Source organism: Adiantum capillus-veneris, chromosome 14 (assembly GCF_014529385.1).
Source record: "Adiantum capillus-veneris isolate H3 chromosome 14, ASM1452938v2, whole genome shotgun sequence".
In the NCBI taxonomy this organism is placed as follows: domain Eukaryota; kingdom Viridiplantae; phylum Streptophyta; class Polypodiopsida; order Polypodiales; family Pteridaceae; genus Adiantum; species Adiantum capillus-veneris.
The window spans coordinates 14,081,818-14,096,646 of NC_140944.1; the positions used below are offsets into that span (position 1 = coordinate 14,081,818).

At 42.2% G+C, this 14,829-nt stretch overlaps 2 protein-coding genes across 2 annotated transcripts; both read left to right on the top strand.

The window, feature by feature from the left end:
• The first annotated feature begins 2,763 nt into the window (after nt 1-2,763).
• LOC147441932 (uncharacterized) lies at nt 2,764-3,324 on the top strand. The gene is made up of 2 exons (XM_086529543.1): nt 2,764-2,832; nt 2,932-3,324. Exons 1-2 carry the CDS (start codon nt 2,764-2,766, stop codon nt 3,322-3,324), a joined length of 462 nt encoding a protein of 153 aa, XP_086385669.1.
• Nucleotides 3,325-5,423: 2,099 nt separating this feature from the next.
• On the top strand, nt 5,424-11,608 carry LIF2 (RNA-binding (RRM/RBD/RNP motifs) family protein). The gene is made up of 8 exons (XM_086528319.1): nt 5,424-6,298; nt 6,547-6,663; nt 6,777-6,917; nt 9,715-9,891; nt 9,970-10,177; nt 10,255-10,430; nt 10,566-10,651; nt 10,739-11,608. Exons 1-8 carry the CDS (start codon nt 5,633-5,635, stop codon nt 10,857-10,859), a joined length of 1,692 nt encoding a protein of 563 aa, XP_086384445.1. The 5' UTR covers nt 5,424-5,632; the 3' UTR covers nt 10,860-11,608.
• The last annotated feature ends 3,221 nt before the right edge of the window (nt 11,609-14,829 follow it).

The following is a 14,829-nucleotide window of genomic DNA, read 5'->3' on the forward strand; positions in this document are numbered from 1 at the left end:
AGAAGAGAGAGTAAGTGTGTGTGTGTGTGTGTGTGTGTGTGTGTGTGAGAGAGAGAGAGAGAGAGAGAGAGAGAGAGAGAGAGAGAGAGAGAGAGAGAGATGTTGTGTCTCGGGATGTTTAATGGTGAATTCCTCTAGACTTATTCATTAGACTGCTCAAAGAATAAATATCTATGTGTGTATATATGTGATGGTCATGTTTGTGTGTTTGCACTAAGAAACCAACCATTTTGTCTTGAGCCCTAAAAACCTCCCACTTAAAGGCCAATATGCCTTCAAGCAAAAGCAACCATGAGAAACATCATCCTATGTCCATCACATCACAACCACGTAGAAATTTCCATAGACTGGAAGTAGACAACGTAATGTCTGTAGCCCCATCTGTACAACCATGTACATACAATCCATGCACATCCAAGAATATGTGCAACACTTGAGTGTCACCCAAGTAGCTCAAGAGGTCAAGCATTACCTCCCATAGCCTCCTATCATGGTCAAATGTGATCCACTACTCTCACTCCCTCTCACTACGGAGGTTATCTCTAATTGAATCATACTTGTGGCATACTCACATTGAAGCTTGACATTATGCAGTATGGTCTCATCAGTAGAGAACAATGCACTAGCTATCATCATTATGCAGTATGGTCTCACAATAGAGAACAATACACTAGCTATCAACCCGACATCATATATACATGGATCCTACCTTGCATGATGTCGGGTAGCATACATGCGTAGCTATGGTGGCCCTCTTGTGGCAAGAAGTCACGGCTTCCTAGAGTTAGGGGAGGTGGAAATTTCGTCAATCTTGAATAGATTCTTGGTGACTATACATCATATGGGCCGCCATTAATAATACTTGTTCATGGATGGAATGATAGGGATACTACTAGTGATGACCTCAATGATGTTGTGCTGCAATGTTAGTCATTGGATGGCAACGTTGGACCTCTAGATGTAGATTTACGTGATGTGAGTAGTCTTGGACAACAAGCCAAAGTTTCAATGTAGCATGCTGTCTATCGAAAACAAATTAGTTGAAAACCATATTGATAGCAAACAATACCCAAAAACTACATTAGTATCAAATTAGATTAGTAACAAAACTGTTACAATGGGAGATTGCATTTTGGCATAAGGTCATACCAAAACCACATTCCCTATAACTAAAGTCTCAAAAAATTCATATAAAAAACGGCTTTATTTCTACCAGAGAAAAAAAACTCAATCATCTTTAGTTGAAAACCATTCCAACCATAGGTTACCCTTACACAGAGCCACCATATAGGGTACCCTTGCAACAAAAGGTTTTATTCACAGAGTCAATATCTCCATAAGAATAATCAAACATTTTAAAGAGTTATGGTACCCTCCCTTCCTTAGTTTGAAGGAAGTAAACACCCTATCAAAAAACATGCTTCGAGGTTTTCCGACAAAGAGCTATAGCTCAAAACACCATAGAGTAGTAACTGATTTGTAAAATTAGAGAAGTACTTATCTACATGTGATAAAGTTGGCTCCTCTTCAAATTTCTCTTTACTAGCTTTTGTCATGGCAAACACAAAGTGCACCCAATAGTAGCAACACCATCAATACATAGAAAAATGCATAATTTCAACAATTGGCACTAAGTGAGCACTACTTTAGAGAAATGGGATCACTCTTTATAGGGGTTGAGGATGAGCAGTATATCATCTTTGATTTGACACTTACGAGCATGAAGGTGTAGCATAATGTCCCTTCATTTGAGAGTGAGAATATGAGAGTATGTTCGAATGATGGAGTGCGTGAGCACTTGAAAAGGATTCCCATAACTCCTATGCATTTAGGGTACTCCCCCAACGACCAACCAAGTCTAAGCTTATCCAACCATGGTCAAAGTGAGAGCATGGTTCCCTTAAAACCCAAAGCTTGCACCCTAATGTGGGATTTTTTGAAGAGGGTTCTTGCGGGCGGTGGGATTTCTACCCCAAGGGAATGGTCTTGAGGTTCATACCTCCTAGAATTGAGGCTCTCGAAAGGTAGGAATGAGGATTTTGCACATATACGCATCTCTTTGTGTGTTTGTGTGTGTGTCTCTCTCTCTCTCTCTCTCCAACTCTCCACCATACTTTTCTATGACATTCACTTAGTTTATGCATAAGGCCTATCTATTTTTATTAAATTTGAAACTCTTTCGTGATATGACAAGTTTAACTAGCTTTTTTTGTTTGTTCGTAGCTCCTCGAATGAATTTTTTTGGATTGCCCACTTTCTTCAAGTGAACACATTACTCGGTGGATATAAGAATAGATTTTTATTTTCATTGTAACAATCACAATTTGATTATGCTTACAAATGAGTTTCATAAAATCTTTCATGTTTATCTTGACATAATTTAAGTTTGATAACAATATCTAGCAATTTTTAGATAGGACATTGGCAACATAAATTGCTACAACAAGGCCAACCAAGCATAACTTGTTTTGTTGCTTCTATCTGCAATATCAAGTAACAATACAAATAGGTTTGCACGCATGTCTGGTTTCAACGAATCTCAGAAGATACCACTTTGTTAGAGTGCGAAAAGGAAGGTAGCCTTTCGAGTAAAAAAGGGCAAGGAGGGCATGTGGGAGAGAGAGAGAGAGCTGTCTGTCTTACATCAAGAGAGAGAGATTTTTGCATTGTGTGACTTTGCTCTCCTTGTGTGTCGAGTGTGGTGGGTGACTACTAACCGCGCCCAAGGCGGGAACCTCTCGAGGAGGTGAGGCTACAGCATGGATGGAATGGTCGAGACTCGAGAGGTCACAAGCCAGAGGACACAGCGAAGGGGAAACTGCAGGAAAGAAGGTGAGGGGGGCAATGGGAAGGCTGAGTAGGGCTGCGCAGCGGGTGTCATGGCAATGAAAATAGGAGCATTTCTCAGATTTGAGTGCAATGGAGCTGTAGGGTGCTCCTGTTCAGAAGCGAGCGGGGAGCCCCACAACCCTCACCAAAACGGCCCTTGCAAAATGCCCTGCGGGCAGGCACACCAAAGAGCTGTGCCCTTTGACTTGTGATGGAGCTGGACGAGGTGATGTCCATCGCTGTGTAGGCAAGGCTCGACCAGCCATGGCGAAGGACGCGGGGCGCAAAGGGCAACGATGGCGAAGAGGGGGGGACGGGGAACAGGGTGAGAGATGGAAGAGAGAGGAGAGAGGGGGGGAAGGATCTGACGAGATTCCCCTTAATGAGAGCAGAGCCAGTAGAGCGAGAGATACTTTAATCTTTGTTCTCTCCTTTGATTTGTTGCAATCACTTTTCACCATTGTCACCTCAATGGCACTTAGTGTGCATTTCTAATTATTTTCTTTGAAGGCCCTCCCTGTGGTCCATTGACACCAAATGTGAAACGCCCGTAAGCTCTAGTTTACTCAATGCTCATTACATTCACCACTTTGTAGGATGGAGGAGGAGGATCCCATTTGGTAAAGCTTCACCTTCCACTTATGGGTGTGCTCACACACACAAATGCACACTAAACACACACACAAATGTCTGTCTAGGTGGAAACTTAGTCCTTGTCTTCTTTTAATAAGCACTATAACATGCTAGCTTGGCTCACACCTAAGGCTGACCTTAAATTTTTGGAGGTTTCGGCCTGCCCTAGCCTAAAAGCAAGGCCCTCGTAATAACACACTAGTAAGGGTTTTTTTTCTGATAATAACCATTGGCTTCAGTTGAGATAAAAACACTTTGATGCTTGATAGAAGTTGGGTAAGGCTAGTTTTTCCACTTTGAAACAATTGTGTATACTTACCAACATAATAACGTTCGGTGATTATGCTGCAAGTGGAGAGTGGATCCGCCTTTTTTGGGGACGCATATGCTGGCAATTCACATGTCTTCAATCATTACAAGCACGGAACGACCACCTACTGTGGACAATGTGTGAGCTGGTTATTGATGCGGAGGTGTTGCGTGCACATGGATGGGACGATTACTCACTGCATTACAGATACAACCCTATTTAAAGGTGAGGGTTTTCCCTCACTTAGCAACCTTGTATACTTTCAATTTGTAGTTTGTGTTGTAGTGCATGCGTTATTTGAGTGGCTTTACTTTGTGTGGAATACACTATCATCAGTCTTTGGAGGTTCATTCTCTGGTTCCTCTCAGGTGGGTTTTTTTTGCTTGGTGTAAAGATTTTCAAGCTGATTCCTTTTTACATGATAAATGGTAGTATGGATGTCTTCTCTAAATGTAAGTGGCTATGAGCTTATGGCATGAGTATGCCTGAGATGTTTTGTGCAAACTCTTGTCTGGAAATGGTTATTCTGGATAGAGAGGTTGCAGTTGTTCGTAAATACTTGAGGGGGTTGGAGCCTCAGTTGGCTGAATGTATAATGTTGGGACTCGGTTGGTTGAGTGCTGGGTTATGTAGTTAGGCTTGCTGGAAATAACATTACACTTGTTATCCATCGGATATTTGATATCGTGCATCTTTCAAGTCGGTTATGTGAAGGAATTCCTTTTGCTTCATGACATAGCTTTTCTGACCCAATTTTCCTGAGTTGTTTCTTAACCGGTGGCTACCTTGGTCAGGTATGCTGCTGTAAGCCAGTATTTGGCTCCGACTTTGGCTGGTATGTGATTAACCTATTTTTGATAACTATGACCCCTTTTGCTCTGGCTCGGAATCAACTTGGATTTATGGGAAGGGCTCACTTAACTTAATTAAATATGCACCTTTTGCCATTGTGCTACCGAAGGGTTGCCGATCTTGTATAAACCAATTACCATTGTGCTGACTTTGTTACCTTTTAGGATGGTGACTTGTTTTGTTGCTTCTATCTGCAAGATCAAGTAACAATACAAATAGAGATCACAATTTGTTCTCTCCCTTGATTTGTTGCAATTTGTTTTTGGGTAGGGCACGCCCGGCCGCTCCCCTCATACGCCAAAAAAGTATACAAGAAGAACGACCAAGACTATGCACCCAGAAACCGAAGGCAGACGCTTAGTTTCCTCTGGACTACGAGAGGCCATAATTATCTACACTCTTAGGGCCATGACTATTCCCTTGAGAGACCCATTTCGCCAACTTGATTTGGACGTGATAGCGACCGAGTACCTCTGTTCAAAGGCCCAAGTACTGCAGGACTTGCTTCGGTCTTCCCTTTGGAGTTGCCTCCTCCAGGTAACTTATCGCTCACCTCACTAAACTGCCTTTGAAACCCGACGGTTTTCCCCTAGGAAATGCCATGCCCGCTTGGAAGGACGTCGGCTCACTTTGTTGCAATCACTTTTCATCCACTTCAATGGCACTTAGTGTGCATATCTAATAATTTTCTTTGAAGGCCCTCCCTGTGGTCCGTTGACACCAAATGTGAAACGCCCTAAAGCCCTAGTTTACTCAATGCTCATTACATTCACCACTTTGTAGGATAGAGGAGGAGAATCCCATTTGGTAAAGCTTACGGGCGCGCTCACACACACAAACGCGCGCTACACAACACAGACAACAGTATATACAAACAAAGGGCTCTCCCTACACACGCGAGCGCGCGCGCACACTTACACACACACACACACACACACACACACACACACACACACGGGCGTTCCTTCCCATTACTGTCTCAGAACTTACCTGAGCTTAGAAGCATTAATGGCGGATTCTGCAGGGTCGCCCGAGCTATCTCACGAAGAAGAAGATCCGGTGGAACAGGTTGATACTGGAGAGGCTGAGCTTGAGGATATCATAGACGAGGCCGATGAGGACGTTGCAGCAGGCAGAGGGCATGTTTACCAAGGAGGTCGCCACAAACCTGATGAAATTGAAGATGATGATGAAATAGAAGAAGAAGCCCAAGAAGGGCTTGACCTAGACATGGGGGAGGAAGAAGATGGCATGGGTTATCACGACGATGATGACGAAGATGCAGGTTACCACGATGGGGATGGTAGGGATGGCAGCATTGGGTTTCAAGGGGAGCCTTTTGCAAAACACATCAACGAAAGCGAACAGCCAACTGAGGCTGACATGGTCGCGAATGTGAACGAGGAGCCTCAAATTCTTCCTTATGGTGGGGCTGAGGAGGCTCATCAAACAGAAACTTTTGAGAAGGATGCAGATGTGCAAAAAGAGCTTGCACATGATGAAATAGCGCATCCTCAAGAGAAGGAGCAGGCTGATGAGAGGGGGGAAGAGAGCTTTGAGGATCCACTGGTGCGGCCTCCGCATGGCTCAGAAGTGTTCGTTGGGGGTATCACAAAGGATGCCGTTGAGGACGATTTGAGAGAGCTTTGTGCAACTTGTGGCGATATTTTTGAGGTATGCCCAGTGCCTTGACATGTCAAACCGAATGTTTCTACTTGTGTCTCTGTCTGGAAGAGTTCTTATTATCACTTCAGATCTAAAGTGCAAACTACTATGCTGTTTGAAAACTGGACACCATTGTGTTGACATTCTCCATAGTGGGAACCAGTCATGTCAAGTTTTGGAGTCCAATTACATGTGGATTAAGGTACAGAGATGCTTCAGCTTTGTGAGGAACAAGTTACCATGTTTCAATCTTGCAGATACGATTGATGAAGGATAAAGAGAAAGGGGACAACAAAGGATTTGCATTCGTAACATTTACAACTAAAGAAAGTGCAGAAAAAGCTATTGAGACATTAAACGAGCAAGAATTGAAGGTGACTTATTTGTACAATATGTACCTACAAACTTGTCAACAATTGGCTTTCCGATTATATATTTGGAGTTGTGAAGTCTATTCTATACTGTTATAAGGTCTTGTGATTAACAGGGTAGAAAGTTACGGTTCTCCGCGTCACAGGCAAAGAACAAGCTATTCATTGGCAATGTGCCCAAGAATTGGGATCGAGAAGAGCTTCAAAGGAACCTCTTGGAAAGAGCTCCCGGGATTACCAGTCTGGAACTTCTGATGGTATGCAAGCTGGAAGCACTTTCTGTAGAATGTTCTGCAATCCACAGGTTTATTCATTCATAATTTTGTAGCGAGAACACCCCCATCCTTTGTTTGCATCCAACATTCTGTTCATATTTTTGTTTCCTTGACTCGTGAGTGCTGATTGCTCTCAATCAGCTCTCATTAGGATGAGAATATACCGGATGATGTTAGACTAATATAGGGAGCATTCATGCATAAAGGTTCCTCCAGTGTTGTAAATTTAGCTCAGGCTGACAGAACTCCAGGTTCTAAGCGAAATCTTGCCACCAAGGTAGGTAGCACATACTTGTTGAAATTTTTCTATCCACACATCCTGGTGGTTCATCCCCCATTTTGATGATTAGCTTCGGAACATTAGTTCTATGAGCGATAAGAGCCACACACTTGTACCGCATAGGCATTGTCTGCTTTTATTGCTATCAGCTCGTGAGAATTCGTGTTCAAGTTTTTTGTGCTTATGTTGATTGGAGGCGTGATTTGAGTTTAATTGTTCTCTTTGTATCGATGTGCCAGATTGGGTGGAAGTCTTTGTTCTTGTGTGCGCTTGTTGTAAATGAGTATTTTGTTGTTATTTGCTTAAGAATTAAGGTCAAGTTGTGGTCCTAGTTAATGTTATAATTGAGTTTGTTTGTGGTTGTGCTATTTCTTTACGGTTTGATATTTTTGCTTTGCATGTGTAACTTTGTGTTTTATTGATTCTGTGCCCCAGTTTTTGACAGGAAGCAGCACTTCTTTGGCAGTGGACCTGACATGTTTTGTTCTTCAAGGATTTGATTTAATGCTTATGCATTTGAGTAGGATCCCTGCCAGCTTTTCAACTGTTAAGCTTCATAAAAATCAAACCCTCCACTTTGAATCATTTTTCTAGCGATTCACACACATATGAGTAGCCTGGTTTATGCACAATGCTGTTATTCCCCCGCAATTTAAAGCTGAATTGATATCAAATATCATTTTCTGGAGTTAGCCTTGATCTTCATTATTACCTCCCCAGCTTCTCATTCTGGTCTAAATGCACCCGTCCTTGGGTTTGTTGCCCCAAAGTGTCGCATTCAGTTTTTAGATGCTGTTGTCTTGCCCTGTACACCCTTGACAAGGTATCACTGGAGCTGATCGGGACAAGGCTAATTGAAAGCAAAAGGGACCGAAAATTTATGCGGGTAATTCTTGCCAGGTTCAGATTTCAATTCACATTTGCATGTTTTTAGGTAGTTTTAGAATATCTCGGCGCCATCCAAGACACGAGAATGATTTTTTGTAGTTGCTTAACGTTTTCACATGTGGGTTTTCCACTATCCCATGTTAACCATTGGCAGACATCATTAATTTAGCCCCATTTGGATTTCTGACAGACGCCATTTGTGGGGCAGATGAGTGCCAGCATGACTAGGGTGGAAACAGAGTCTTGATAAAGTTTCCAGATTGATAGCTGATATTGCATTGATTTCTGGATTTGGCATTTGCAGCATTTTATGCACCATTACAAGATCAAGTGATGAATGTTGGAAAAAGTAGGGAAGGAAATTTGAAAGAGAGAGAAGCTTTCAAATTGAATAAAGCTCGTATCTTATGATCGGAAGTAATTGTGACATGCAGAGTTGCACTATGTGGCCAGGGAAGCCATTGTAGAATTCTGCACTGAATGCTTATAAAATTTTTGTCAGATTTTCTTGTGCGTAGATTTGTGTTTTTCTATTGCTTCAGTTACAAGATTTTAGAGGAGCAGAGTCATCATATGTCTATTCGTCTTTTCAAGTTATCAATTATTATCTTATGTAAGTGACGATTGTTCAATGTAGGTATTGTGACACCTCTACAGTTCTTTAGCCTGCTTCTTTTATACATTAAAAATAAAGTTTTACCTTACAGGGTCGATGTCTCATGAATACAGAGTAACCAGATGTTTTACCTGCCCCCCTAAACCCTCAACCCTAAAGCCCTACACCTTAAATCCTAAAATCTAAACAGTATTGTTGGCTCCTGCATTGGTTTTCTGACGTGTTAAATTTCTTGCTATCTGGAGTTGTGCAAGAGTGGGTATTTGGTGCTAGCCTGTCATTTTCTCATAAGGGCTTATGTGTTTTCCTGGACATGCCATCCCAGTTTAATTTAGGGCTCAAGATTATCTATAACCTCAAGTATGACTGGTCAAGAGCTTTCTTAGCTTGCAGTGCAATGAAGTAGGAAAAACCGTCTGTGTGGACTAAAGTAGGCAAATAATACTCCATTTGCTAACTGTAGTGGTGACTGATTATTCCACTTCTCTCATGCTACAATTGTAGGTTGTTATCTTTACAGCTTCATGATTTTACAATTGCTAGTTCTGTGAGCTGATTCTGTCAGACAATTGCATAACTCACTTTTGCCCCATTTAACCATGGAACGAGCTGCTGTAGTGCTTCATTGAGATGAGGGTAGCATGGGGTTTGTAGTCTGGTTTCAAGAGGGTTGTTAATAACAAGGGGTCACAGAACTGTGCAATCACTTGCTCTGGATGAATTTACCCCTATTTTCTAGCTTCATCTAGTGTTTCTTGGGTGGTGGTGATTTTTTAAATGTTGATTCAGCTAACCATGCGGAAAGATTTTTTTCTGCATCTCTTTGCCTCAACGGATGATCATTATTTTTGGAATCAAGCTTCATCTAGTGTTTCTTGGGTGGTGGTGATTTTTTAAATGTCGATTCAGCTAACCATGCGGAAAGATTTTTTCTGCATCTCTTTGCCTAATGGATGATCATTATTTTTGGAATCAATGCAATCGCTTGCTGGCAGGATCCTCAAAACAACGACAGAAACCGCGGATTTGCTTTTGTAGAGTACTACAATCATGCATGTGCAGAGAATGCACGGCGGAAGTTGTCTATGTCAGGTTACAAACTTGGAACAAATCCACCCACTATCAACTGGGCTGACTCACGGGGGACGACGGACAGTGTTGCAATGTCGCAGGTGAGCGCTTTCAGAAGTGGTAAAGCAATCACAGCCAATTCTTGATGAAATTCTTATTACCGTTTGGTATGGGATCAGGTGAAGGTTGTTTATGTTCGCAATTTACCGGAAAGCGCCACCCAAGAACAGGTATGGAAGCTCTTTGAACGTCATGGAGAAATTAGCAAAGTAGTTCTGCCCCAATCGAAGCCGGGACAGCCGAAGCGTGATTTTGGCTTTGTACATTACGTGGAAAGGAGCAGTGCTTTGAGAGCTGTTGAGAAGAACGAGAAATATGAACTAGATGGTATTAATTGTGGTTTTGGCTTGTTGTTTATCTTTTTCACCTGCCATGCTAAAGGTATTCTTCATCGGTTCCTCAAGGTCGGGAGCTGGAAGCAAGTCTAGCCAAGCCACAATCCGAGAAAAGGCCCAATGTTATAAATGCTCCAGTTGGGGCTGGCATTTTACCTCAACTTTATCAGTCAAGAGCTGGCTATGGCTATGATATGTATGGGGTAATGGGTGCAGGGTTCGGCTCCCACCGGGGTTATGTGCAGGTATAAGTTTTATGCAACTGAAGGAGAATTAAAATGGTTCGGTTGTAAGGCTTTCAAACTAATACTTTTGTTATGTCGCATCATCAATGCTGGTGTCTTCGCGATGTTCAACTCAAAATTGTTGATTTCTCATAGCCTGTGATATACGGTCGAGGACCTGCTCCAGCTGGAATGTCCATGGTGCCCATGATGTTACCTGATGGGCGAATGGGATATGTTTTGTAAGAAAAGTCTCACTTATATACTCTGCCGCACGCACGATTGATGTAGTGATTTTCTTATATTTCAAAATGCTCGTTTTTCTCCAGGCAACAGCCAGGGATGTTTCCTGTTCAGAGAGACAACAGAGGTGGTGGAAGGGGAGTACCGGCACAGCGGCAAGGTGGTGCTACTGGTAGTAGTGGGTCTCGTCGATACCGTCCTTACTAATGTCATTGTGCTGTAAAAGGTGTATTGATTTCCGACCTCGGATAAACCGTCAGAGGAAAAGCTTATGTCATGCTTCTTGGAAGGACTCCGCGATGAAAGGTGGAACTTCAACTTCATTCAAACGTTTGGAAGCTTCAAGTCGTTCAAGTACTCTGCTATTTTCATGGTACTACTTACCAAGTGGATAGATACATAGACTAGAGGATGCATTTTCTGGAGGATTTTTTCCAATTGAGCCTCATAGTCTAGTGGTTGCCAGTTGCTTTTTTTTTGTGATGGAAAAGGCTCTTATCGCACTGGACCTTATTAGGAATTCCATTTCAAGACAATGGGCATTGGTTCTTTAAAGTGCCATTTTATGCCTTGCTCTCTTCCATGCTGCCTGTAATGGCTCATCAAATTTTACACGACATGACAATGGTATATACTTGGACGTCAGCCATCTCAAATTAGAAGAAACACAATCACATTCAATGTAATCATCTAGTGCCTTTTCACTTGTAAAAGGGTTCTCTCTCAAAGACAGTGTTGATAGTGTCTTCAGACTGGATACAGTCGTCCATATACCTCGCACTTTGGGAGGGTAACCACCCTTGCAGCGGGGTCGTCCCACAGCACCATAGATGCATTTCAGCTGGCCCATTGGAGGTCTCATGATGCTGGGTCTGAGTGATCTAGTGTAGTCTTGAAGTCTCTTAGAAAACAATTGCATCCCTTCTATGCATTTAAGTCTAATTTTTTTGCCTTCATTGAAAGATGTCAAGGCTCTTTGTTTAGTCCTTGCTCTTGCTTTTGGACCAACTCCATATCCTCCTTGGCAAACAAAGCAATATTGTCTGCAAGAATAGTCATTTTGACAATTTGCAAATGTGAAGCTTTTGTAGGCACATTTGTTGGATGCTTATTTTTAACCTTGGAAGAGTTTACCGAACAAAGCTTTGCTCATACTAGCTGTACAAAGCTATTTGTGCTGCTAGAGAATATCATAGTACGAACTTAATTCACCAACTATATGCATCCGTCAATTTTGAGCAGGTTCTCTGAATTGTAGTTAACAAAACTGGGTAATCAGATTTGATTCCTCGTACCATGATACATTGAAGTAGCATTTCTTGGAGCTGCATATCATGAATCAAAACATGGGGCCGACGGCTATGCTCTGTAAGGCCTTCATATTCAGCACAGAAGTAACTGAAAGTCTAAATGCTTGTATCTGGCCACGATGCCAATCATCTCAAATGTGTGAGCTGACAGTGAACTCATTGCAAATGCATCTCCTAGTTAAAGCTAGCATACATCTGACAATCAACACATTACCTGGACCAAGTCTTTTTGTACAATGCCTTTACAAGGGGATCTGGTAGACACTGTGCTGCATCATCTTCCTACAACTTTGTTACAGTACCCAGTAGAGGTCAAAATGTAATGGCTTCTTGAAGCAGCTACTTTTGGTTTGTTTGGTCCAATGAAGTCCAATCCCCACTTCTAGAAAGGGTCTTCCTACAAGGCTAAGGCTTCAATCCACTTAGTGCAGTACATGGGAGATGTCAAAATGTGACGGTTCCAGAATGTAATGGCTTCTTGAAGCTACTTCTACCGGTTTCATTGGTCCAATGAAGTCTATCCCCCACTTCTATAAAGGGTCTAAAGGTCACATTGGATGCAAATGTAATTTATCCCTGTAGACTACTTGCCCTATCTTTGGCGAACATCACAAAGCCTTGCATCATTGCTTGTTGCTCGGAAATTGGTTCAGATTGCAAAAGCACATCCTGGAGATCCTCATATTAAAGTTGGTCCAGGATTATTTCAAACCTGTGACTTGACAAGGCAAATCGTTTCCTCTGATTGTCAATCAGATGACAGATGAAGAGACATGTAGGCTTTGTTCAAAAAATACATCTCCTTATATCATGTCCAAGGCATATCTCGCGATCTTGGAGGATTGGCTGTCAGCGTGAATTTAAAATAAATGTACATTCGGCAAGGAATCATCCCTTCCTTGCGAGATTTTCTCCATAATTGATCCGTAACAAAATGTTTTGCATGGTTGATGACCTCAAACTTGAACTCTTGTAGCAGAATCATCAAATGTCTTGTAAGAATCTATGACCCAGAATATAGTTTCAAAGTTTCTTGATAGAGTGTACCATGCCCATACATTCTCACTTTATGGTAGAGTAATTTTTCTCTGCACCAGGCACTCGGCAAACACAATATGTAGAACCAAACCATCCCACGTTCGTTGTTGGAATGATCTGAATGCGTCCAGACAGCTTTTCTAGGTTGGCAACAGATCTGACTATAGGCTATAGAACAGACTTCAGTACATTGAAAGACAGAATTGGAACCGGAAATAGAACAATATTGCAAGAGACATCTGAAAGTGGAATTGTGTTATTTAGATTAGAAAAGTGTACAACTGGAGTTAGTAATGAATGAGCTTCCATCTTAATGAAAGTACAAAGTACAACAGCGAGTGGCTCAAGATAAAAGTATTGGGCTCAGGGTTGGGAACTTGAGTATTGAATTTAGAATATAGGATACAAGATAAGATAGGATCTAGGATCTAAGATAAGCAACCCCCGAAATGAAGTAATGGATCCTATTTATAGCCTTCCCGATTGGGTTATGACTATCTATATATCGTGTTAGTTACTGTGGTAACTGTCTCTGGATTACCGCTTCTGGAAGCCTCCAGTCCAACCTTTCGCTAAGGGTTGCTTCCATCGTCTACATTCCTCCTCCCCTTTCTTGAATATTGGTACGTACCAAAATTTCTAGAAGGCATGTGTCTTCGTCCCCACTAACGAACTTTCTTTTTGTATGGTGCCTTCTTTTGTGCGGTACCTTGGAAGACTCTGGAGCACTTGAACCAGCATTATCCTTCTGAATTAACTTGAAAATGGCTTCTTGCTCTAGTTGATCGTTTCTGGCCGTCTTCATCTCAACTTCATAAGGTACCAATGGATTCCAAGTTTTGGTGTCGGGGCCATTCAAGGTGCGTTTGCCCTTGGTAGGCCTAGCCCTAGCCAGCTTATGGCAATATGATGCAGTATGCATCCATCCTTTAGGCAATGGATGATTGCACTTAATGCGGGCTTCGAACAAGATTTCAGCCATTTATTTGAATTGGGTTTCAAAGGATGGCTTATTAGCCATATCTTTTTCTGGTATCGATGAGGCTTTCATCATTAACTGAAGAAGCTAATTTGTGAATTTAATGAGCCGTCTGAGTTGTACTTTCCATTGCTCCATGACAAGTTGAAAATTTTGTAAATCGACAATCAGCTCATAAATGAGTCTTCTTCCGCTCATTTTGCAGCACTTGGTTCTAGGCCAGCCACTCTGTAGTGGCTTCCTCATACCACTCCCTGAGCTCATCCACTATTGTGATGTAGCGTTGTTTATCTGCTCGCTCAGTGTGTGGAGGATAAAGTGCTGGGAAGAAACGAGGCAACCCCGCTTCTTTGGCAGTGATGGATAAGGAGTGCTGGGGAATCTGGGACGAATTCTAGAAATTTCATTATCATTTGGTTCTTCTGCTGCATCATTTTTCTTGTAATCCGAACCAGATGAAATAAACTTTTCAGATTGAGCTCGTGCTCTCTTAACGTCATCCAAGTCCGTGGTCCTTGACTACACGTCGCATTATTCTCCACTAATGCTCTGACTCGTCGGTCCAGAACGCCTCTAGCAATGCATTTGAATCACCATCTCTTTGATTTGAATGCGTATATCCTTCATGCACTGATAGATTGGTCTGGTGCCTAAGAGCATCTCCACTTGTAAACCCAATGATTTGAGTCGCCAGTGGTTACATCTTTTATGGCTGGGTTTATTGCTTTGTCATTGGTGGCCAGACACCACTTTGACACTCTTTCCAACACTTGGACGTAGAGCGCATGTGGGGGCCCTGGGGGGCAATTTGAAAATTGTCTGATTGTGGTAACTGACGGATTTCTAGTCC